Consider the following 24,272-nt stretch of genomic DNA (forward strand, 5'->3'; position numbering starts at 1 on the left):
GATCCCCGCATGTTTTTATTGTTAAACTAACAACTAACTCTCGCTGTGTCATAGTCTAGCTTTAAGCACCGATTAATGGCTGAGTTATCAAGGTCTTGAGCCATCATAAATAATGTGTGCGTGGTATGTAATCTGATTTCCAGATTAGGGGATTCCACTGAGTAAACAAACGAGTCATTGCATCGATTCGTACCGAATTTACGTAAATCCAAAAATAAATTTCAAGATCTTCATAGAGAACTGAAACTAAATGTATTTGAGAGTATTTCAGTATTCGTTGCTGTCCAAATTAAAGTATTCTATCGCGAGGTATACGCTTATCGTACACTTAAGTTTCACCATTTTTTATTTTCTTAATCGAGAAACTTTCGCATGCAGCTATATAATGGCAAAACTGACCCATGCAACGCGACTCTGATCGGTCAGTGTAACAGTAAGATAATGCAGGTAATATGTCGCAAATTGAAATGCAATCGCTGGGCATATGCATATGAAGTAAATCGAAGCGCCTAACCCGAGATAGGGGGACAAAGTATGTCGTAAACACGTGCCCAAACAGTGTCCAGCCAAGAACCAACTTGGCTTGAAGTGGGACCTAAAACTGGGGGGGGTATATTGGTTGGTATATTAGAAGTGGTACTGGGTACTAGGGTCTGGAAGCCTCTTCACAAGGCGGTGCCAATTATTAAGCGATTAAGAATCGTTAATCTCAACATCTTTATAATGGGGGCGTATAAAGAAATTCTATTTGCAGAGTCCGAAACCATTCTCAACAGCTTTGTTTTCTGGCAAGCTTGTTGTAAGGGCATTGGCACTCCATAGTTATATTGGACTGATTTATAGTCATTACAGCCTAGATGGTTTACCTCTTAGCAATTAAAAGCTTTAGTTATGAACTTATATTTTACGTTTTAGCAATCGACAGGGAATTAATTGAAGGTTGTTCGATTGGGGGACTTACATTTCATCTTCAAAAGACCTTGTTTCGTAACTCCGTTTGATATCTCCCCCGAAAATGAAAACAGAAAACAGATTCAACGTGATTCACTTGTTTTCACCAGCTTTTGATCGCATGGCTATCATGCTATCATTCAACTTCAACCCGGTGCTCGTACATCATCCAAAACCACCCATGAACCAGAGACGTGCTCCACTCCCACAACCACCCATATCCTCCCCCACCCAAAGTTCTTTAATCAAATGGTTGTCAACATTGCAGCCAAAACAAAAACAATAGCAAAATTAAGCGCCTCGCGTTTATCTGCCTTCTGTTGTGTTGTCGAATTAGACAAATAACACCGAAGTGGAGAGCCAGTTGGGAGGTAAGTACATAGCTATATCTATCAGCTATACGACCGATGATATCTGGACCGCACTTGATGGATGGATTGCCCTCCGATCACGTTTCCGAAGACGCAAGGTCCACGGAATTAGCTGCTTACGTCGTTGAATGATGACAGGGGCTTGTCATAATCCAGATACGATCATATAAGTTCGTTAAATCAATGGTATTTAGCCTGTTATAAAAAGTTAGAAACTACGTATTGAGAAAGCTGAGGCAATATTTTAAAAATACTCAAAAAGTAGGTAATTTTTATATTACGTTCCCCTGATAACATTTACAAATTTGAAACAAATCGAGTTTTAAAAAGTACAATCCTATCTTAAAGTAGATAAGGTAATATTTGAAAAAACAGTATTTGAAAATCTCTTTCTTGAGTAATATTCCAGAAAGGATTTTTATGATGATTAATAATGATTCATTTTTAGAAATACTATTATTAAAGATGAAACTTAATAATTAAAAACAAGTTGTTATAGAAAAGAAAGCAATCTTCCTGGACTTTAAATTGAAATGTACAGTTAGGTCATTAGCTCCACAATAATTTATACCCAATATCGGGTTCTCAAGCATGCTCCTGCATTATCAACATAGATTATTTCACCGAAGAAAGGGGTTCCACATGATTAGCGCCACCGTTCCGAAATGGGTTCCAATCGGCTCAAGATTTACGATCCGATCCCGATCGGCCAGCGCCATCAGATTTATATAATTCAAACTGGTGGTAGGTATTTCTGAGAGAGGACTATTTAGCATTCAGTCGGGGCTAAACATACGATTTGTGCGCTTGATTTCGAATTCTTGTCTACGGTAACGGAAATCCACTAGATCTGGAGAGGCAAAATCAAATCGCGATTAATACTGGGAAATGAATGGCGACTTGTTTTTCGGGTCTGTACAAAAAAACATTGAACGATTGGTATATAATTCCTTGAATTTCAATCTCGTCTGTGGTAAACAAAATAGTTTAAATTCCATTCTACAAAATCCATTAGTAACTCTTCACGTGTGCCAACTAATTGAAATTGAATGAGTTGTGGCGAAATGACGGCGACGGTTTTAAGTTTCCGACGATTTTTGTCATGCCCATATTACCCAGAAGTAATATCGAATGAGGGGGCCCGATCCATAAAATCGGCTAGGTTTATGGCTCTCAATTTGTAGGAAAATTTTCGCACAAAAGGCCTTAATTGCAGGGCCATGCCCAAATGTCTCTATCTCGAAGTGTGACTCTTTCCCAGCTCCCAGCCAGACGTCTTGCAAACAGACAAACAATAAATCTATATAGTGGGCGGAGGGGAAGGAATCAGAGCACATTGACTGCCCGATAAGTGGGTGGCTTGAGCAGTTAACGACCTTGTCTATGGAGTGGGGTATCCAAGCGCCGCCCAGCAACGTCCCAAACCACCCAAGAATCCCAGATCAGCTTCATATCGGACAAAAGGTTCATCGTTTTAAGAACCCAGATTGCGGTGAACCCCCCTGAACCTTAAGTGCCGCAATGATCTTTAGCAAAACCCTTTTATTACGGTCCCTGACAGTGGGTCAAATCCTCACGGGATTGCCAGTTATCACCTACACGCGATAAGGTTTCAGTTCTGTTAAGAGCAGTCGAATTGAGTTGGTCTGGTTGAGCGGTGTTACCGGGGCCCTGTATTTTAATTATATGTTATTTCGAGTGCCCTGTTTGGAGTGCAGATAGTTGGAAAACAATTCCTCCAGTATGCAAACAATAAGTCACCTCTCGCAATCCTCGCCAGCGATCGAGTGCAATTTCAGTTTTCGCTGAAGAGGGGGTAAAGTTCCATTCCAAAAAATGTGGAAATGCAACTCGTAATTGGTTGAGGAGAAGTGCTTAACTTTGAGTAACAAATATTACGGATGTAGGTTCTCGATGGGAGGATTTCCTAAAGGCCATATAGACTTTATTCATTCGAGCTCTATTATGATCTAATATCATAATAAGGATTTTAATAGATTATACGATTCAGTAGAAAGATTTAATGGGTTTCTAAGTACTAAGGCTTAGAATGTTTCCTTGTAATTTGGCTTAGATAGATATTTTGAGATTTGGAAAACTATTAAAACCCATTATAGCATTTTAACCTGTTAGATTTTCTTTCTGTGTAAATCGATTATAAATTAATTCCAATAAATTTAGTCACTCTTACGATTATGATGATGATTTGGCAATTCCTTCTTTTAAGAGATTATCAAAAATCGTATTTCTCTTTTCCAATAACTCTCTTTAGACATCCATATGGTGGCCATTCTATATGTTGAGCTACCCTCGGTTAGCTATCTTATCACTGATATTGTACATTCTTACTTTGAACACCCGTACAAGCAATTAACAAACGATTCGTGGCTATAAGACCCCCGTACTCCCCCATAGACCTCCAAAAAGTAAAACACCCAACCACCCACTCGCCACCGCTCGCTCTCTCACTTGCTCTGTTCTCTCTTTGGGGACCTTATCTCGAAGCTGAATGGAACCGAACTGATATTTAAGAATTCACCCCGTTCGCTGTGACTTTCAGTGCTGTGTGATCATAAAACGGTGTTAGACGTGCTCCGGCCAAGTAATCAAGTGCAAAGGGAACCCTGAAAATCACAAGCGACAGCTAAGGTTCAGTGATACAGACAAATGGATATTATTATTATAGCAGTGACAAGAACTCAAGTGCTCGATAAACACATACCAGGCCAAAGAAAACAGAAACTCACTGAAATCCAAAGTATTTAATAACAAATTGTGTACCAGTGAATAAAAGTGAATAAATAAAAGCGGCAGCAGTTAGCCCACAAAATACGTAATCGATCGGACACAATTGATACAACACTCAGAACAATGAAATTAAGGTTAGTCTCTTACCTTTGAAAAAGTGGTTCTATGGTAAATATGATTAACAATATGGCCCCTATCAGTTCAGACTTCCTTTTAATTCCCAAAAGGCCCCAAAATCACAGTTTTGCTGCCCCAAATTGTGAACGTTTAATCAGGATGATAAGCCTAACCAATGAGGGAAGTTACTTTTGGTATACAGACTTTCATATTATACCTATCGGTGGGCGGATGATATCATTGCGGAATATCCAATACTTTTCCGATCTATATTTGGCTAATCACACTTTTTGGGCAACCCAAATCAGACTGCTCGACGGGCAGATAATGCAAATTAAGTTTATGAGACAAATCGTTTGACCTTTTCAAAGCATATTTCGAAATATTAATATTATATCCTGGCTGGTACTGGTTATTGTTTTATAAAGGTTAAAGAATTGCACAAAGGTATAAAGAAAATAAATGATATTTAATTTGCCCCTTTCCGAAATTGCCCTTCTATGCGCTTCTCATAGTGCACAGCTCAGTTGGCTGACGCAATTCCTTCACTGCGATTCTCATAGCTCCCATCTAAATGACGGATCTTCGACACCTAAGATAATTACCCAGTCACAGAAAATTATCTGTGAATAATTTATACAATTTTATGGTTATTTGTTTAGATTAGCCACACGTTCCATTTGGCAGCTGTCAGGGCAGGTAATGTTTATTTGTTTTTCACCAATCGAGCGAAACTTTGTAGTTTTTTGTTGCCATCCGCGGATTGGCAGGAGGTCAATGGACATCGATTGGGTTCTATGGCTTTGTTGTAAGCCATCATAAATACTTCGGCCACATTTATAGAGCCTGTTAAAATCAAGTAAGAAATTACAATCGGGGCCGTAAAGATAGCTACATTCATCAAAAAAACCCAATTTGTTCCTGCTTCTATTGGCCCCTGGAATTGCGGGAAATATTCATGATTAACTTTCATAAAAGAATCGTAAACTTGGTGGCTAGGTTATGGTTAAACTGGAAAGACATCATTTAAATTAGAACCACGAAGGGTTTCATCATATATAGAAGAAAAAGAGAGCCGGGAGCTCGATACTTAGGAATCGATAAGGAGCGGTTCGTATCTAGAGTGGCGGGCGCCGTCGATAAGGTTGAAAGCCGAAACCGAAAATCAGCCACAACCAATGGTCTTGAGTGAGTTTTGGCAATCGCCCAATTGGAATTGCCGGCCATAAAGTTGCAAGCGCCCAGCCCCATTTCCCGATTCCCCCTCTTTAGGGTCTTAGATTCTCTCGAAGTGAATGATTTTCACCTGACTCGATGGTGCTGTATAAAGCAGATATAATGCCAGCTGGAGCAAAGTACGTCCACATTTGGGAACTTGCTAAACTTTTCCATGGCTCCAATTAGTGCAATTAGTCAGTTAATTAGATTGCCAATTGCCAATTTGTTGTTGAGGTTTTGGTCTGGAATGTGGTGTTATGTCTGGCGATATCTTAAACGTGATCCAATCAAAGTCCCAATAACCCAATTTTATTGATAACTTCTTGATTGATTTTAATTGACTTTGATTTTTGATTCACCAAAGTGTTGCCTTAAGAATCTGCTAATTGTTACAAATCACATTTAATTACCTAAATGGTTATGTTTTTTGCGACTTGGAAACATCCAGAACTTGAGTGGATATCACTTATAACTTCGAGTATCGATATTGTTAAGAAATCAACTTATTTGTCTTTAAAAAACCATTAAATCTATGCCATAATTCTACTTGACGTATAACGTTGTCCTGTAACTTACTATTTTCTTACATGTTTAATATATTACCACTTAAATTCGATAATTACATTTTGATACCTCGCAAGTTTCGTAATGACTCACTAATGACTTTAAGTACTTACACTTTGATATCAACTCAAAGTAAACAGTTCCTGCTTCGTTAGGATGAGATTGCAAATAACTTTGCTAACTAGCAATTAGTATGCGATTTTGCATACTTCTGTCTGCTTGCCAATATTGCTTTTCTAACTATTTACCGACTTCCCAGTGTACTCTGCACCTAATTAAAGTTCGTACTACTGTTTGAAATTATTGGCAATTTGGTGTTTGAAATGCCGCCGGCAATACGTCAGATTTGGTTTTTTGCCAGACACCATCGGAACACCCGATATATATTCCACGCCATTTTAGGTCCATTGTGGTTTTATCTATTGCGTATTTTCCGTAGTAGTAGAAGAAAAAGTACTCGTATCTCGTATCTTTTCTCTGTCTCCGGGTTCTGTGTGCTTTTAATTAAACATACATCAGGTCTGGGTGGGTGACGGTCTTTGGGGTGTAAGTAAATATTTACCACGGACTATATATAGACCTTTGATCGGCGTGTTTTTCCTTAGAAGTCGCCAAACAACCATCTAAGTAAATTTGCTTTCTCTGCTTTTCCCAATGCAGACTTTTGCGGTGTTTGCGCCAGCAGCCTTCCAAACCGGCAGCGGTAATGAGCCAAAAGGAGGATCAGCTCCAGACAGTTCATGGCCATCATCTGCTCAAGGACATGCCCAAGGGCGTTCGGGATACCACCGTCAAGATTCTGCTCCTTGGTACCGCCGAGTCTGGCAAAACTACCATCATCAAACAAATGCGGATACTGCACATCAACGGGTTTACAGACGAGTAAGTGTCAAAGTTATAGGTCTTAATATGAAATCAAAAAGCGATAGAATTATAGTTTAGTAAAATACGAAGCACATCTTAAACCACATTAAAAACGCTTTAGATACTGATTTTATAGTCATTATCAACTAAAAACAAAGCAAATTATAAATAATGATAGAATGTTTGATCTTAAAAACTAAATTTAAGTTTAAGTAGAGGAAAAAGCTAAAGTTTGAAGTATACTCAACATCTTAACTTCTAAAATTTGCAGTGAGCGGCGAGAGAAGATCCCCGAAATATACCAGAACATCCACGAATCCATCCTGCAACTGGTTGGCCAGATGGGTCTGCTGGGAATCAATTTCGGCAGCTGTACCAGCGAAAGATCAGCTGACTATATCCTCTCCCTGCCCGGTTTGGCGCCCGAGTATATGAATGAGGTGAGTTTCTGACTTGTCAAGTATCCCGTATCTGTATCTTATCCCTCGCTGCACTTCAAATTGTGTTGTCGTGTTGTCGCAGTTTGAAATATATACTCGTAGCGTAGAGCCAGTTGTCGAAAATCCAGGCAAACGACTTTCAAGTCGCCTGAGACTTGCGTCAAATCTCCAACGGCTTTCGATCGCATTTTCGTTATCTGGCCGTGTCGATTTGATTGATAGCCCATCCATTAGGCGGCGTGGAATGTCTAAAAACTTTCCAAAACAAGTGTTTTGTAAATCGGACTTCCTGGCCACAACCTTTGTATTATTTTTTTATTCAAGTTTGCCGCAGCTGCAGCGACCTTGGTATATGATTCATGCCACGCAATCTCACCTCTATCTTCCCCAAATATATCTACCTCTAACCAGTGGTCATTATATGGCTTACGATAAGATTACCAAGGCTGTTCAAGTCTCCAAGTGGGCGGGGCCATTTCTACATGCCAGTTCCAGATGCCAGTCATTCAAAGCTTTATGTTTTACCAGTGACTAATACTAAGCATAAACAAAAGGAGTACCGAACTCGGGTTCCCCTTGCTCTCCACCAAATTTATGACAGTTGTTTGAATACGTGACCCGATTGCTGGCGAAATTATTACAGTTCTTGAGAAATATATGTTAATATTGGCCAAAAATAAAAGTGTGGCTCATAACTTATTATAATCGCTTGACGCTCTTTGGGCAATGTCACTTTCTTTTATAAACAAAAGTAATTTTCCGCGTGGCACGCAATTTTTATGACAGTTATTATGACACAATCTCAGTGATTAAAAAGTGCAAAAAGAAAGGTTTAAAGTATCAGTCAGCTAGACAGTTTTACAACAGAGTTAGCTTTGAGTGTTTGTCTGTCTTAGCGCCAGGAAGTTTACTTTCTGTTTTAAGCTAATACACCATTAAATACAACAAACCATACTAATTTTGTTTTTTTTTTTAAATTTTAGGAATACTGCGACCACGTCACCACTTTGTGGAACGACGTGGGCATTCGTGCCTGCTATGATCGCTCGAGTGAATTCCCCCTGCTGGATAGTGCCAAATAGTAAGTATTCGCAACCAAAAAAGATCAAACTTAAATCAAATTTGTTTAAACTTTTCCAATTCTATACTTTCTTATTGAGATATCCTTTACTAAAAGTCAACTTTCTTCTCTCTTCAGCTTTTTGGACAACTTTGTGCGGATCAGCGATGCTGACTACATTCCCAGCACCGAGGACATACTGCACAGCCGGAAGATCACCACTGGCATCTCACAGATTACCTTCCGAGTTCCCATACCTAAGACCATGGGTGGTGGCGAACAGGAGTTTCGTATGTACGATGTTGGTGGCCAAAGGGATCAGCGGAATAAGTGGATCCAAGTGTTTGAGGGGATTCAGGCAGTATTGTTTTTGATCTCGTGCAGCGAATTTGACCAGAATCTGCGAGAGGATCCCAGCCAGAATCGGTTGCAAGAGGCCTTGAAACTCTTCAGAGCCGTGTGGCAAAATAGATTCCTTGCCTCTGCCGGCTTGATCGTTTTCCTTAACAAATACGACATCATGGAGCGAAAGATACGAGCCGGCAAGCACATTGTTGACTATTTCCCCGAGTATGACGATTTCTGCAAGAGACCGCAGCAGGACAATTGCTTCGACGAGAGCGACTGGACAAAGATGTTCATCAAGCAGAAGTTGGTGGACATCACCCAGGAGCCGTTCAAGCGTCACTCGCGGAATCAAGTGGATCTGGGCACCTCGGAAAGAGAATGCTACTACCATTTCACCGTCGCCACCGATACCCGATGCATCCGCGATGTCTTTTGCGATGTCCAGAAGATGATCCTCTCGGAGAATGTGTCCGGCATGGGTCTCCTCTAGTTCTGATCTGGAAACAAATCAGATAGCTTCTCAATAAAAATAAGGAAGGGCACTCCTCGGCCCCCACCATCTGTGATCTAGTAGGTTATGACTTAAGTAGCCAAGTAGGACCTTAGATCGTAATGGCATTGTAGGTTATACGTTGCCTGGTATAACGCTTTAATATGTTTAATATCAAGGATATAGAAGAAGTAGCCTCTTATGGAGTGCTCTCACTACTCTTTCAACTACTGTCTAAACTCTTAAAGAATATAGTATTTATAATAAAACCAAACTACACCCCCGCCTATATGAACAAGTTTTTTTATTTTATAATGCTCTAATTTAAAACTTAATTCGATTCTAAACAGAAATTCGTCAACGCAAATATAATGAAGCATACCTATCAGGGCACAAAAGCTTTTTGAAAAATGTATTTATTAAACATTTTTCAAAAAGGATATAGAAAAACATGGCTTTTAAATGAGCTGAGAGGGAAATGATCCATCAATTTTAATAAAATATTTTTATTTTAGCAAGGGGCTATTTAGGTTTAAATGCAGTTTTCAGACATCAATAAACTTTTAGCATAGTTATGAACCAATAGGTTTGATATCGTTTCTATGTATTTTGAATCTTTCTTCAATTTTCTGATATTAAACTTTGTGGCGGAAAATTAAAATATTTTCCTGTTTGCAAATGATATATTTAACATAAAGGTAGGAAGTGGAAATGGAACGTATTAATATGATTATCATACCTATCATATTTAAAAGAAAGAAATGGTCAATATGTTATACATCATAGGTATTCTTTACGAAAAGCACTATTAACTTATATAATTCGACTTGTACTAGTTTAGGGTATCCGTGAAGATCATGAGAGGTCCATAACCGGAAAGTACTGGCTAAGACCATTGTGCTGTATTGCATCAGTTTAATTAGACGCTTCTGAGCGCTCCAACAGAAGTTCCTTTGCCCTAAAACACAAAGGCTATAGTGATCCACTCCTCGCGGATGTCCAGTATTGAAGGATTTTACCGTAGGATGATCTAAAGTACGTTAAACTAAATTAATGAAGTTTTCTTTATTTCCATTTTTTTTATTTACGTTACCGGTTTTAGTCTGACCGATAATGTTTTTATTCCCAAATAATATTAAATAAATAAGAAAGAAAAATTAAATTGTTCTTTAATTATTTGAAATATAAACCGCAGTAATTTTACTAGCAAGCCAATTGGTGGATAACTTTGCTATAAGTTTCGTATTTGACAAAGTTCCACCCCCACTTTAATGTGACCGCGACAGACTGACAAAAAATACCGCGTAAATAAAAAGTACTAACTTTTAAAATGATACTAAAATATCTTGTACATATATCTCCCATAGCAATATAGCTACCGAACCGCCAGCAGAAACGTTCAGTTCGCTTTGCGCCGGCGAATTCGATAGATTTTTGAGTTTGAACTGCTAAATCGCTGGGGAAAAGTGTGTGTTTTGCGATCCAGCCAATTGATACTGCGATAAGAGGCGGCGAGCAAAAGTAATTACCTCATAACCATCAGCGTTCGAAAATAGTAACCGTGTTTTCTGTGATATCTGTGTGAGTGCGTGTACTCGTTGATGTTTTGTGGTGGTTTTATTTCCTCCTTATTTTGCGCCCCCCGTTTTTTCTTCTTTAACCGATGCTGTAAGCGGGAGAAGGAGAGAGAGAGAGAACGAGAGGCGAAATATGTTTTCCCAGACTTTTGCTGATTTAACCGAGAACTTTATCGATTCAGAAACCAGAATAAAAAAAACCTCACCTCAAAAGATCGCGTGTTTTTTGCAAGAGAGAGAGAGGATAGGGCAAGATATTTTAAAAGCATAAAAACCGCTAGACACCAAAAAATTTCACTAGAAATTTTTGAAAGCGCTCGCGCAAAAAACCGGATATGTTACTCAAAAAGAAACAACAAAAAAGAGCTTCCAAACCAAAGCGAAGCTTACACAAAAACGAAATCACCTGTGTTTGCAGGAGTGAGTGAGAGTGCGTAAAAGTGTGTGTGTGTGATTAGTCGCGTGTCTGGCATGCAATTAGGCATTCAAACTAATTTCCCTCCCACCGGCAAATTGTAAATTGTATTTCGGCTGATTTTGCTGTTTGCTTATGCATTCCTTCCTAGTTTTTTATTCGCACGAGACTTGTGTAAAGAGAGCGGGAGAAAGAGTGAGAAAAAAAGGAAAGAGAGAGCGCGCCAGACTGGCGTTCTCCATGAACCACCACAATTACACTTACCGTTACAGCCACCCCTCTCTCACACCCACTGCACTGGAATAAATGCTGATATCACGTCAGGGAATGTACAATAAGTCTGAAAAAAAAGTTAGAACTCATAATTTTATAAACTATTTATTGATAGGACTGCAAATATTGGAGTATTCCAGAAGTCTGTCGTGGTCCGAGACATTTAGTTTTGAAAAAGAACTTTTGAAGTACTTCGAACTACGTTTCCGAGTAAAAAGGAATTTACATTCAACTACAAAAATGTTTGCATTATTTGAATTTAATATTCATATAATCCAAAAAAATGTATCTTCATATAAATCTGTGTTTCTTTTTGTGTACCAGTTGTTTGTGTATCTATTTGAGCTTTAACACGAGGTGTGAAAAGTGTGAAAAGCGGAAGAATGTAGATGAAGATGACCACAAAGCGTGCGCCATTCATGAAAGCGTTGCACATCCCATGGAGAGCGAGCTCTAGAGTGAGAGCGACACACAGTTTGTGGGGGAGGCACAGAGAGTGAGTGAAAGAGAAAGAGAGGAGCACATGCCATGGACCAGCAGTGTTTTCTTGTTGTTTCGCAAAATCAATGAAAGAGTGAAGCGGAGGAGTGGGGAGTCGGGACAAAGGGGAAAGGAAGGTCGCCGAGAAATTTATGCGACAAAACGCGCGCTTTAATGTGCTTGCATGTGTGGGTGTGTGAATGGGGGAGTGGTACGGAATTTTTCTACTGAATTCAGCTTTAAACATCGTGGTGTAAAATCCCCATTACTTAGGGAGCCGATAAGATACCACAATCAGTGAACTTACTAAGCCCACAAGCAAAAATATAAACACATTCGACTTGCAGGCAAATCATAATTTTTATAAATACACATTATTTATCTTTAACTTAGAAAAAAATTGTATTTTTATAAACATTTTTTTAAAAAAAAGTTTTGCTGAGGGTACATGAACGATAAATATGAAAAACACTTTAATTTAATATTTGAATCATTAAATATTCGTTTTATTGTCTTTAAATTAAATTTTCATTTATTTTAGAAACGTCAGTTTTTTGTAGCTAATGTTATTTCAGTACTTTATGAGAAAACTTAAAAGCGTGTTTTAAAGTATCTATTATAAATCTTAAACGCCTCCCTCAAAACCTTACACTTACATTAAAATTTAAAAATATTATAATGAACAGCTTGGACAAATATTATCTTTAAACCTTTAAACGCTTTATTACGAAAAACACGTTTAAACTTAAAACATCTTCAAATTCCCAAACTCCCATTAACACAGCAGAATCTATAATATATATTTTGCTTACTTTTAAAGCTAATTTAATTATTTTCTTATGTAATCCCCAGCTGCATAAAAACCACGTAACATAGCCACCAACTCAACACATTAAGCCCACCAAAATGATCAACATGGACATTAGCGTTACGCCCAATTACTCGTACATCTTCGATTTCGAGAACGATTTCATACACCAGCGCACGCGCAAATGGATGCTGGAGAACTGGACATGGGTGTTCTACTACTGCGGCATCTACATGCTGGTCATATTCGGTGGTCAGCACTTTATGCAAAATCGGCCGAGGTAAGTGCTCTATATAGAGTCATTTCTAGACACTCTATATGTGTTGATAATTCCGCGAAATTATGGTTGGGCCAAGAAATAGTGACCTTGGAATTTGAGAAAATATAAGCTGTCGGCATAGGAGCGTCGCTAATTACACCCAGAAGTCCACACGCCCATCGCAGCCGGTAGAACAATTTCTATTTATCAAAACCAATCCCTGGAAACCCCTATATTTATTCAATCGCAGTTTATTCTCTGGAAAGACTGGAGTCAAAGTGTGCCTTTGTTATTAGCCCAGACAGCTGTTGAGTTCCACAAGTAATTATATAAAATTATAGCTAATCAAACGGTAATGCTGGAGGTGGATCCTTAACTTAATCTCAATTACCAAACAACTGCATTCCCACCTAAGCACGCACTATTCTAGATTGTTTTCCAATACCAACAAGATCTTTGCATTTGCAATGCAATTTTAGGTTATTTTCCCAAAAACTGTCAACACAATTGTGCCTTGTTGCCTGATTTACCTGTGATGGATTCAATTGGCTTTTCGTGCTGACAATTGTCTCGTTCGCTTCATTTTTGTTCAGCTGTTTGCGTTCCTTCTGCCATGTTTCTAATTGTCGTCATCGGGTTTTGTGGCCAAATTAAGTTGGGCTCGTGACATGCCATCTATGGCCGCCCATAGTAGTCTCTTTTTAATTTTGCAAGATCATCATTTCGCTTTGTCACCTGTTTGGGGGTGATTTATGACCTCGCTACGGCTACTGTGAAATTCGGTAGAAAGTTTCAAAGTTCAACAGAAAAGTTTATTGTTTATATTATACCAGTTTATAGGGGGAAATTATACCGTCTTAAACCTAATTACATTTCTTTTCAAAACAAAAAATTATACCAAATCCATAGTTTTTCACTGTAATATTAAATATGAACTAAATCTCAATAGAACAAATCATTTTTGGTTCCAATTTAAATATATAAATTTTGAATTTCGAACCTTTCTTTCCCAGTAATTCAATTTTCCCCACAACTTCATATATGTTTGCTCCTCATCGTTCAACGATTCTCCCAAAAAAAACTGCTTACATAATTTTTAGAGTAGCGAGTTCTGCCCACATTTTCAGGCTACACCCATGGGACGCGGATGAGTTATATAAGGGCTTGGCCCTGGGGTGCTTGGCAATTCTCCACGCGGACATTCGTTGGGGGATCTGTCGGTCAGTTTTTTCATTTTTGTTGTTAACTTTACCTTACACTTGGCTCTTTTTGGAATGTCGATTCAATATTTGTCCACATGGAGGAGAGACGGCTAAACAAACGGACGTACTTGGGACAGAAAGGTGTGAATTTAATGAAACTGCGAATGGAAAAGGGTTGGAGGGACGTTTGGAGGTGGTCTTACTTACGTTAAGGGCTTAAAGATCGAATGGGCGGAAGTATAAATTAGGCAAATTAAAACTGCGCCCAAGGGTTGCGTTTGCATTGCTAGTTTAAGTACTTAAAAAAACGATAAGTCCACTAGATCAATATTCAAATACTTAAAAGTTTTAATGAAGGAAGTGGTATAAGTGTCACATCAGTAATTTTGCACACATTACCGAAGTGCATCATTATATTTGTTTATTTTTTTTTTGCTTCAATCACAACCGAATCACGTGTCCTTAACCATATGCCGCCGAGTGTAAGGCGTACATATACGGGCATTTACATATTTAGTGAGTGGGACTGCACTTGCATTCCTCCTCGTCTAATTTTTGAATGATTTTTCATTTTTTTTTTTGTTTTACTTTTTTCCACTCGTTTGGGACAGTGCGCATTAAAGTCATTAAACTGATTAGGTTTATAGGTACGCCGCATGTCGTACTCGTTTTATTTAACATACCCCAGCGGACAAAGTTCAGCATGGGGCATGTGGTATGTCATGCAAGAAGTGGGTGTGACCATGGACTTTGAGGGGGTTAAGGGAGTAATTCTGAACAAAAGTTGCCGGACAGGACAGCAGGACATTCACTTATGTACTCGCTGGATTGGTTCACTTCAACTGGACAGTATACACTAGTCAGCTTGATTGCGTTTATAATGATATTAACTGCCACTTGAGGTTAAACTCTTATAATGGTGATAGTAAAAGTGGAGATTATGAGGTCGAAACGAGTTCATTTGGTTTATTACCGTTCTGCTATCATTGGTTTTATTATCCGTAACTTGTTATATATCTTAAAAGTGACGTATCTTAACCCCTGACAAAAATGAAATGATAAAGATATATATTGAGGAATGTTAAATATGACTTTATATTATGGTAATGCTTATTCTTCTTTACCTTAAAATGATATTGTGTTTTAAAACATTGTTATTTTCCTAAGATTGTAAAGAATAGCTTTATATCGCCATAATTTTAATTACCCGGAAAGCAACGTTCTTGTTGACCGGTGTATCTTTGGACTTTGCGTGTGCGAACGCTTTGTGGCCATATTAGGAGAGCTTAGAAGGGGGCGTTAAAAGTGGGGTGGGAAGAGTGTGTGGGCGCCAGGGGAGCTCAAAATAGAAATCCGAAACAAATGCTTTTGCAGTAAAGCACGTTTCCCGATAGTTGTAATCATTTAAAAATTTCAAAGATTGAGTCATTCAATGGCTTTAGTTTCTGTTGATTATTCATATATTCCTCTGAAGAAAAAGGGAACCACATTTAATCAACAACAACAGGAAATAAGTGTGACGAGGACGTTCGAGTGCAGGGAACCTAATTTCTCCCAGTAACACATTCGCTCCGCCCCCGCTTAAAATAATGTCCTTTAATGTGCTTTCATCACGCTAGCTTTAACATACAGTGTCCTGAAATATCTGGAAAAATATTTAGGTTTTCTGTTGATGTGGGGAAAAGTTTTATTTTTTGCATCAGAAGGCATGGCAATTATATAACTATTTACGAATTAACCAATAATTGCCGCAATGACAGGCGAGCCGCGCTAAGTTCAAATCGCCACCCTCGACGAGCACCTGCAATTACAATTTCAATTACAGCCACAATTACCCGTTACCAGTTAGCATTTAGTTAAAAATTACAAAAACACCCACGGACCAGAAAATAATAAATAAAAATATGAAAACCTACTGCCAATATGGAGGAGTCAAGAAGAGGCATTGCTGAAAGTGAAACTTAGCTTAATTTCTGTGGGCTTTTGAGTGTGCATATATGTACATATATTAACATCAAATTAACGACAACCGTTAACACAAACAGTTGGTCACAAGCGGGCACAGAGCTGGCAAGCAAATCTTGTTAAAATGTGTCATTAAAGCCGCATTTCTTTATAGGCTTTTTGATGTTTTCCTACATACGATACCATTTTTTTTTTAGACCTCAGACATGGAGCTTTACAAAAAGCTCTCTCTGTTTGGCTGCCCTTTCTTCTTCGGCCAGCATCTTCAAAATCACGCCACTTTTCCCACTTTTGTTTACTCCATGCGTGGATCTCTCCCTCTCGGAAATAACTCGTTTTTTCTCGGCCACCAAAATTGTTTTGACTGGATTTCTGATGATTGAATTTCTTCTGCGTATTGACAGCTTATCGCCCACCTGCTGCAGCAGGTGTGTCATACCGTATTACCCCAGTCTTCTGGCCATGAATCATCCGAGATTGGCAAAAATAATAACCATTAGTTTCCCTTTCGTTACATACAATTGGTTCGATAAGATTGCGGCTCTAAACATCTCAAGTATGTTCAGGTGTGAAAGATCTAGACCGACTAATGAAATTTAGAATACACTCCAGATAATTAGCTAGTAAAGTGTGTAATCTCATTAGGTATACTTTTAATTAGAGTTAAGGGAAGTTAATGGAAAGTTAAAGGGGTCATTGAACTAATTTAAATGGAGATACTTCCAGATGCATGAAATTAGCCTCATTAGCAATTCAAGACATGTTTCGGAATTATAAAAGGTTAATGTAGCTTATAAAGATGGAAGTTAAAGGCGGATAAAACGACACTAGTCATATTGGTTACTTTAAACAATAACATTTGAAAACCAAAAGACCAACTTCTGTATTTTATTATACAAAAATTAAACTTATGATTCCGGAAATTACTCAAAAAAAAAAATAACTTCAATAACTTAACTTCCATTTCAAAAACAAATCGCTGATCCTTTCAATTGATATACACGAATTGCTGTGACTATCTAGATTGCCATTATTTTAATAGGTTTTCCATGAAAAGTATCTTTCATCGAGTTACCCTTTCAGCGAAAATTGCTTCAACCTTTCACAATATTTTTAGCGTTGCACTCTGAAAGCGTTGGGAATTAACTTGGTCAATGCTGTGACATCAAATCTGGCCAGCTTGTGAACCATCGCATAATATAATGAATAATAATTAAAAATGAATTCAAAGCGAAACCTTAATTATGGCACAAAATAAACCCAGAAAGCCAAGAGTTTTGCAACGCGCCGAAAAAAAGGTTTGCAAAAAGAAAAATAAATACAAAATAAAATACCGGCACATCAGTTTTGAGACAATGTTGCGAATTTCGAACCGCATTTCCATATATATGAATATATATATATATAGTCACTACAAAAGTGTGCCAGCAGTCGGAAAAGTAGTGTGCATATATAGTGGCTAGGGGGCTGCATAAATCAAGCTAAACAACCTGAGCTTAACCCAAAACTAAGCGTACAATAATCAATTGACCAACATTTCTGGGATTTTTTTTATTGCAGCGGTTTTTTTCTCTCTTTTTTCCGCTGTCTTTTGTTTACATATTTTGCCAAATCAGGTTTACTCTCTATCTCTCTCTCCATTTATCTGATTTTCTCTCTCTCCTAGTCGGCAAATTTCTTTCTCTTTGCTTATGCAATTTTCGCCACAAAGTGGAAAGCAAAAGAAAGTTCACCAACTTCCCATAATGTTACCAAGATATGCTCCATCATCATGATTATGGTAATGATGTTATGCAGTCTTAGTTCCGATTTCATATGTCTTTGAACTTTGACTTTTAACGATTACAGCTTTCATCAACCATAAGTTTAAAAAACACGATTTTAACCAATATTATGACACTAATTTATTGAGTGATTTTGAAGGGGAATATTTTACTTTTTAACAGACAAATCGTATAGTTAACATATACTAATTGGGTTTTGCAGCACTTTTAAATTCCACACAATTTCCGAATTTTAAACAGTTTAAGGGTATAAGTTCGGGCTACGGAATGTGTTTGAATTTGACCTGGAAGAGGTTTTTTGAATTGCAAAATTTTTGGAATTTCAAACAAACTGCCTTCTTAAGCTGCATTTGTAGCAAAAAGTCAGCAGCACCACCAAGAATGAAAGATCAAGAAAGGTTTTTAAAAATAAAAAAGTTAACGTAGCTTATCTAAATAATTTACACGTCTCTCTTCGTATCATTGCATTTTCTATTTATCTTTGATACATTGACTAAAATCCCAAAGGTAAACTTTCTTATGCTGGAAGTATTATTGACGATTGTTTAAAATCTGTTCTAACGAAATTAAGCACTGAATCCCTAAGAACCTTGAAACTTTAGTTCGCTGCAACTCGAGGAGAGCTATAGAACATTTGTACAGAGAAACATTATTTATCGGGCAGATCGCAAACACCCAACCGGGAATGGCACCCAGCCTCGCTCGCCGGACACAAAAGTAGGTGCCGGTCCGCTCAGCCGGACGCCATCCATACGGAACAGGAGGGGACGACCTGTGCCCTTGCAAAAATTGAGCTTCGAGGGACGAAAATCGCCCCCCTGCCTTGAAGCCAATACTGCCAAGCTGTTAGCAAGGCCTTTTGGTTTTCCTTACTCATTAGTTTCAGGCACGAATTGCTGACTGTCGGCGAGTGGGAGCTCATGCGCGCGCAGCCAGAACAAGTTGGGAATCATAGAGACCGCTGCCGGGCGATAAAGTTGTGCAAGCGAAAAGAGCTTTTGCATGCGAATTTTAACTGCATAATAAGGGTGGATTGAAGAGTTCTTAGAAGTAAAATAAATATCAACAGCTTAGGCATATTATAAGATAGATTAAAATTGTATTAAAGTATAAAGCTAAAAATAATTTACACAAATTAAGGTATGATCTGGATTCTTTTATTTTAAATGAAATCTTGTATATGCAGGCACACTTTTTTGTGTGATTTCTCTTGGCACTTCGCTTAATTGTTATTAATAGATGTGATTTTTTAAGATTTCCAACTGGAAGCCCATGTGGAACTTAATTCTTTAGATGAGCATTTCCGCTACGTGACGGCCCGCTTTCCCCTCGATTTTCCTGCTCCTCAAAAACGCAGCTTAATTGTCTAATACAGTGGGACTTATCAATGCAAATCTCTGCTGGATTTTCGAGTGAGCTATTCGGGGGGTTGATGACACAAGTATCTACGTGTGTATTCAGTTGAGCATTCTGATTGCCCCCGATAAAAGTCCGACCCCCAGACCGTCCTAAAAAAACACAATCTTTATGGCTTTGTTTGGTGGAAATAACTGGCTATCGATTGTGTTTCTATAAACCCGTTGACGCATTTCTAGGCTCTTAGCATGTGGCCAAACAAACACTTCCCTTATACGAGAACACTTTGTTAAACAAAGTTTATTTCCCCGGAACTTTCCTACTTTCTGTTGAAATATTTGCAGAGTCAACTCACAATTTTTGAAATTTGCTTCCAGGTTAAAGGTTAATATGAGCGCAATCAATTTTGTTGGCTAGCCAAAAAAAAAAAAGAAAAAAAAATCCAACACATTCTGATAACAGAAATCACACTTTTTTCACTGTTCGATTGGTTGGCCGTTGTCTGTGTGGATTTTTATGACTAATTGCCGCGTGAAGAGGTTTCACTTCAGCCATCGAGAATATAGTATAGTGAACAGGCCATCGATAAGGTTGGCTGCTTGATTTGCAGCCCATTTATTGCGTAAACTTTGTTTGCTATTACTAATTAAGATTAAGAAACTCAAATCGGAATCAATTCCTAATTTTTATAGGCTTTTTGAGTGTTATGATTAAAATTGGTTTTGTGAGTCAGCTGTTCCTAAACCCATAAACGTCTTTAATTTAGATCATTACTCCTATTTATGATCGTTTATAGAACTTCATCAGACAAGGTTTTGGCTCATTAAAAATGCCAAACCAGTATTTTTGTGTGGGCAACTTTTTCTTTGTTGCGAACCAAAAACAAAAGTGTGATTTAATGGGGATGTCTGGCTTGTAGGAGAACTTTTTTGTTTTCTCGAACACGTGTCTTTCATAAGACTATCCATAATTTGTAGATTCTTTTACTGAGCCGATCACCTGAGATTTTTCGTTTCACATTGACCTTGCGTTATCAATTTCTGTGTCTGCTTAGAAATAATCTAGTGTAATCTACTAGCCGATGTCACGACAACGTCCAATGCCAATTCTATTGCATCGAACGATCGAATCAAGCTTGTTATTCAAAGTGGCATGACAACAAAGTCTCGCAAAGATTGTCAATTTTTGAGGAGATTAAAGGGATCTATCGGGCAAATTACTTTCCGATATGACGGTGACCCTGTGTCATCTTCCAGTAGTGGGTTGATGTCATTGCCTTACACAAAAATTCGCACATATTAAGTGTTTATAGCAAATAAAAACTTGATCTTTGACTCTCACGCTCGCTAGGACGGAGGCATGGAAAATTGAAAATTGTTAGAGTTTGTTGATCTTTGCTGCTTCGCTGCGATTTCTCGACTATTAGCATTGGGTAAATACGAATAATTTTAAGTGTCGTTTGTTAAAATCTTCTAGAAGTCGCATTTTGGAGGTGTAGGAGTAAGTGATCATGCACTTGACAAGTTCTTATATATTAGATATTAATTAGCTATCATTTACTTATATTGAACTCCCTGACTTTAATTGGTTAACCAAACTGTTTTGAATTCAGCCAACGTAAACCGTTTGAGAGACTCTCGTGATAGCTCAGAATAAATTGAATTTACTTTTTCAAGTGCTGTATAACAAGCGAAGTCAGGTCTCAGGAAAACCCCGAAGTGTTAATTTAAAGCACGACTTGATCTCCCAATCTTTGTACTTTTCCACTGTACGAGTATCTTGGCCTGTATTGCTAAAGTTTCCTTTCATTATTTATTGCAGATTTCAACTGCGCGGCCCGCTGATCATATGGAACACCTTGCTGGCCATGTTCAGCATCATGGGAGCAGCCCGAACGGCGCCGGAGCTGATTCACGTGCTGCGTCATTACGGACTCTTCCACTCCGTCTGCGTGCCCAGGTTGGTATTCGCTGTCGTCGATCTCATAAGCCTTATATCAGGTCAGGTTCAGCGCCTGTAGGTGCATGCACGACCTTGTTATAAGGCTGAAAACTTGATTACTATGCAAATGTCCGATCACTGACCGATATTCCCAACCTTATCCCACAGCTACATCGAGCAAGATCGCGTGTGCGGCTTCTGGACCTGGCTCTTCGTGCTCAGCAAACTGCCCGAGCTCGGCGACACGATATTCATTGTGCTCCGCAAGCAGCCACTCATCTTCCTGCACTGGTAAGCTTTAAAACGGACTAGGTATTTTGGTTAGCATGGGATTTATCACCCAAAAGCGAGTGTATCTCAATGTCTATTATAAGGTATATATTGGATACTAAAGTGAGTCATGGTAGTTACTTTAAATGAGATACTTGTAAAGCTTAATTGGATATTAGAAATTAGCGTAATTAGCAGGTTGTCAGGTTAAGGAAAGAAATTCCTTCGCAAATGTATAAAAATTGAATAACTTTCAATTATATTTAAGAAATGTTTACCTTTTAAAGTTGTTTTTTGCAAATTATTACGTAATACTGGCATACAATCCAAATAATTAATATTACTAATGTTCACTTAGACTACATTTTTATGAGTTCACAGATTTTGTAATCAGTTAGGCTTAGTTAGTTAACTGTTGTTGACGCTGACGAATATATTAATTGACTTTTTCGCTTTTATAGGTACCATCACATCACCGTGTTGATCTACTCCTGGTTCAGCTACACGGAGTATACCAGCTCGGCACGTTGGTTCATCGTGATGAACTACTGCGTGCACTCGGTCATGTACAGCTACTATGCACTGAAGGCGGCCCGCTTCAATCCGCCCAGGTTCATCTCGATGATCATTACGTCACTGCAGCTGGCACAGATGATCATTGGATGTGCCATCAATGTGTGGGCCAATGGCTTCCTGAAGACGCACGGCACCTCATCCTGTCACATCTCACAGCGTAATATCAACCTGTCGATCGCCATGTACTTCAGCTACTTTGTCCTGTTCGCGCGCTTCTTCTACAAGGCATACCTGGCGCCCGGTGGCCACAAGAGCCGGCGCATGGCCGCCTCTCTGGCAGCACAGAATGCGGTCAAGCAGTCGAGCAGCAGCCCACAGCAGGTCAGCGAGAGCTCCAAATTCATTGGCGCTGGCGAGGATCAAGCCGCCTATCTGCGCAAGACCAAGGCGCAGTAAGAAGGGAACTCGGCACATCCACACCTACTCCCATCACCAATACCACTCCCCCCTGTTTACGGCTAAGGACATTTATTTATGTAGCGGTGTACAAGTTGTTTTTTAATTTTAAACCTGGGTGGCACACAGACACACAGATACACACACGATCGTGCGTTCGGGAGAGAGTTTAATTTGTAAGCAGAAAGTTGTACCGGGTTGACAGGTGTACGAACTATATATCTGAACATGTATATAAGAAACAAGAACTTTAGCTAACCAAAAAAAATCGAGACAGCAAACTGTTTGTAACTGGGCGGGGCATGAATTTAAACCTCTAAAAACATTCATGACCACCCCCAGCCAAGGGGAAATATTAAAGAAAGGAATGGAATTTAGCTGCTTACTAATTTGCATTAAATTAATAGTCACTCTAAATATATTTCCCAGCTGCTGCAGTCGTATGCAATCCTTTCAGCGTGTGTTGTCAAGCCCAAAGTCGTTTATGTATAGATTATATAATTTGCAGAATTATTGACAGCCTCTAAATTAATATTTGTTTTCCCCATAGCCTTCGATTCCATTTCGATATTTTCGTTGTCAGCGATAATTTGCCTTCTCAGGTGGGATTTTGTGTTGCCTCCCAATTTTAGTTAAAATTCTCAAGAAGGTTCGGGACTCTAGCCTACGTTTAGGGTATCGCTCAGAACGCGATACATGGCCGGCAGGCATTCTTGGTTAGAATTCAATTTGAGTTGCTGGAAAACTATTTTCCAATAAACACTTTTGTAGTTGTGGTCTAAGAACTTTGTACTTCTAAGTCTATACGCATATATATTTATAAAACTTATATTAACGGAATATTAAACAAGTGAAAACTGAAAAAAAACCATTGCAAACCAATAACAAAACACTATAAGTTAGTCAGTTTATTGTTCCAAGATCCAGAGCGCAAATTGTTATTGTAAAGTAATAAAGTGTTTTGAAATCTTTATAAATTAACAATATCTGTAATAGTCAAATGACGATTGATGAAAATTCTGCTGACTGAGTGGCTTGATTTTGTCATTTCGTATCCTTTACTCCAAAAACTGGAACATTGTCATAGTCACGAAATAAATTATTTTCGCAAAGTTGAAACCAATCAGTCAGTATAGTTTTAAGTGAGTGTCATAATGCTATAAAAGGTTCGATTCTGTTAGGGGAAGGCATTTATTTAGTTAATCTGTGTTGAATGCATTTTAGTATTCCTTCAATTTCTCAGCTGCTTTTGGTAACTTAGAGAAACTACAGAAAGTCCTTGAACGTAACGCAAAACAAAACAAAACATGAACAAAAAACAAAATAACCAGAGAAAAGTTTAAATTATATTTATATTTGTAAGCGAACGGAAAATGTGGAAGAGCAGAAAGCAAGAAAATGAAAAGCTAAAGTCCTACTTGAAAAGTTAGTTTAGTGTAAACGAGGAAATTGTAATTGAAATTGAAAATGAAAATGAAGCAGAAGCTGAAAGAGAGGATCGTGTGAATGGAGAGGAGGATCGATTGATACTAAACTCTAGCAGGAGAGAGAAATTGAAACGAACAAACATGAAATTTTTGTCGGGTATACATACTAAATACAAACTAAGCGAAAACAAAACTAAAGATTGAGAATGCTAAACAAAAACCAACGGATAAATAAAACGTAACAAACGGAAAAGGATGGAAAATTCAAACTTGTTTTAATTTGTTGGGTTATTTATTTTATTTAAAAAGCATCTCAATAATCGATGACTTTTTGGGAAAACAAAATTGAAACTTTTCAAATTATTTAAAGAA

At 38.3% G+C, this 24,272-nt stretch overlaps 2 protein-coding genes and 1 non-coding gene across 6 annotated transcripts; 2 read left to right on the top strand and 1 right to left on the bottom strand.

Moving 5' to 3' along the window:
- The first annotated feature begins 3,689 nt into the window (after nt 1–3,689).
- Nucleotides 3,690–9,460, top strand: LOC108114417 (guanine nucleotide-binding protein G(f) subunit alpha). Of its 3 annotated transcripts, none has more exons than XM_017225400.2 (5): nt 3,690–4,204; nt 6,630–6,851; nt 7,105–7,273; nt 8,257–8,354; nt 8,472–9,460. In XM_017225400.2, exons 1-5 carry the CDS (start codon nt 4,194–4,196, stop codon nt 9,169–9,171), a joined length of 1,200 nt encoding a protein of 399 aa, XP_017080889.1. In that variant the 5' UTR covers nt 3,690–4,193; the 3' UTR covers nt 9,172–9,460. The 3 variants fall into 3 exon arrangements, with proteins under 3 accessions (XP_017080889.1, XP_017080891.1, XP_017080890.1); XM_017225401.2 differs by lacking the exon at nt 3,690–4,204 and adding an exon at nt 4,226–4,238; XM_017225402.2 differs by lacking the exon at nt 6,630–6,851 and having other exon boundaries at nt 3,693–4,204.
- A 1,088-nt stretch (nt 9,461–10,548) lies between these two features.
- On the top strand, nt 10,549–24,163 carry LOC108114419 (elongation of very long chain fatty acids protein 6). Of its 2 annotated transcripts, none has more exons than XM_017225404.2 (5): nt 10,549–10,752; nt 12,769–13,004; nt 21,112–21,249; nt 21,400–21,522; nt 21,963–24,163. In XM_017225404.2, the coding sequence occupies exons 2-5, from the start codon at nt 12,823–12,825 to the stop codon at nt 22,471–22,473; spliced, it is 954 nt and encodes a 317-aa protein (XP_017080893.1). In that variant the 5' UTR covers nt 10,549–10,752; nt 12,769–12,822; the 3' UTR covers nt 22,474–24,163. The 2 variants fall into 2 exon arrangements, with proteins under 2 accessions (XP_017080893.1, XP_017080892.1); XM_017225403.2 differs by having other exon boundaries at nt 10,549–10,692.
- LOC121530028 lies at nt 18,618–18,824 on the bottom strand. The gene has a single exon (XR_005993731.1). It is a non-coding gene; the product is annotated as a U12 minor spliceosomal RNA (small nuclear RNA).
- Nucleotides 24,164–24,272: the final 109 nt, after the last annotated feature.

This window comes from Drosophila eugracilis, unplaced genomic scaffold, assembly GCF_018153835.1.
Source record: "Drosophila eugracilis isolate 14026-0451.02 unplaced genomic scaffold, ASM1815383v1 contig_2154, whole genome shotgun sequence".
NCBI classification, from domain to species: domain Eukaryota; kingdom Metazoa; phylum Arthropoda; class Insecta; order Diptera; family Drosophilidae; genus Drosophila; species Drosophila eugracilis.

Excerpts from the sequence above, each read along its gene's own strand:
- LOC108114419 (XM_017225404.2), top strand. The coding sequence starts at position 12,823 with ATGATCAACATGGACATTAGCGTTACGCCCAATTACTCGTACATCTTC. Across the intron at positions 13,005-21,111 it reads TTTATGCAAAATCGGCCGAG|ATTTCAACTGCGCGGCCCGC; the intron begins GTAAGTGCTCTA and ends TATTTATTGCAG. Across the intron at positions 21,523-21,962 it reads CCACTCATCTTCCTGCACTG|GTACCATCACATCACCGTGT; the intron begins GTAAGCTTTAAA and ends TCGCTTTTATAG.
- LOC108114417 (XM_017225400.2), top strand. Across the intron at positions 6,852-7,104 it reads ATCAACGGGTTTACAGACGA|TGAGCGGCGAGAGAAGATCC; the intron begins GTAAGTGTCAAA and ends TAAAATTTGCAG. Across the intron at positions 8,355-8,471 it reads CTGCTGGATAGTGCCAAATA|CTTTTTGGACAACTTTGTGC; the intron begins GTAAGTATTCGC and ends TTCTCTCTTCAG.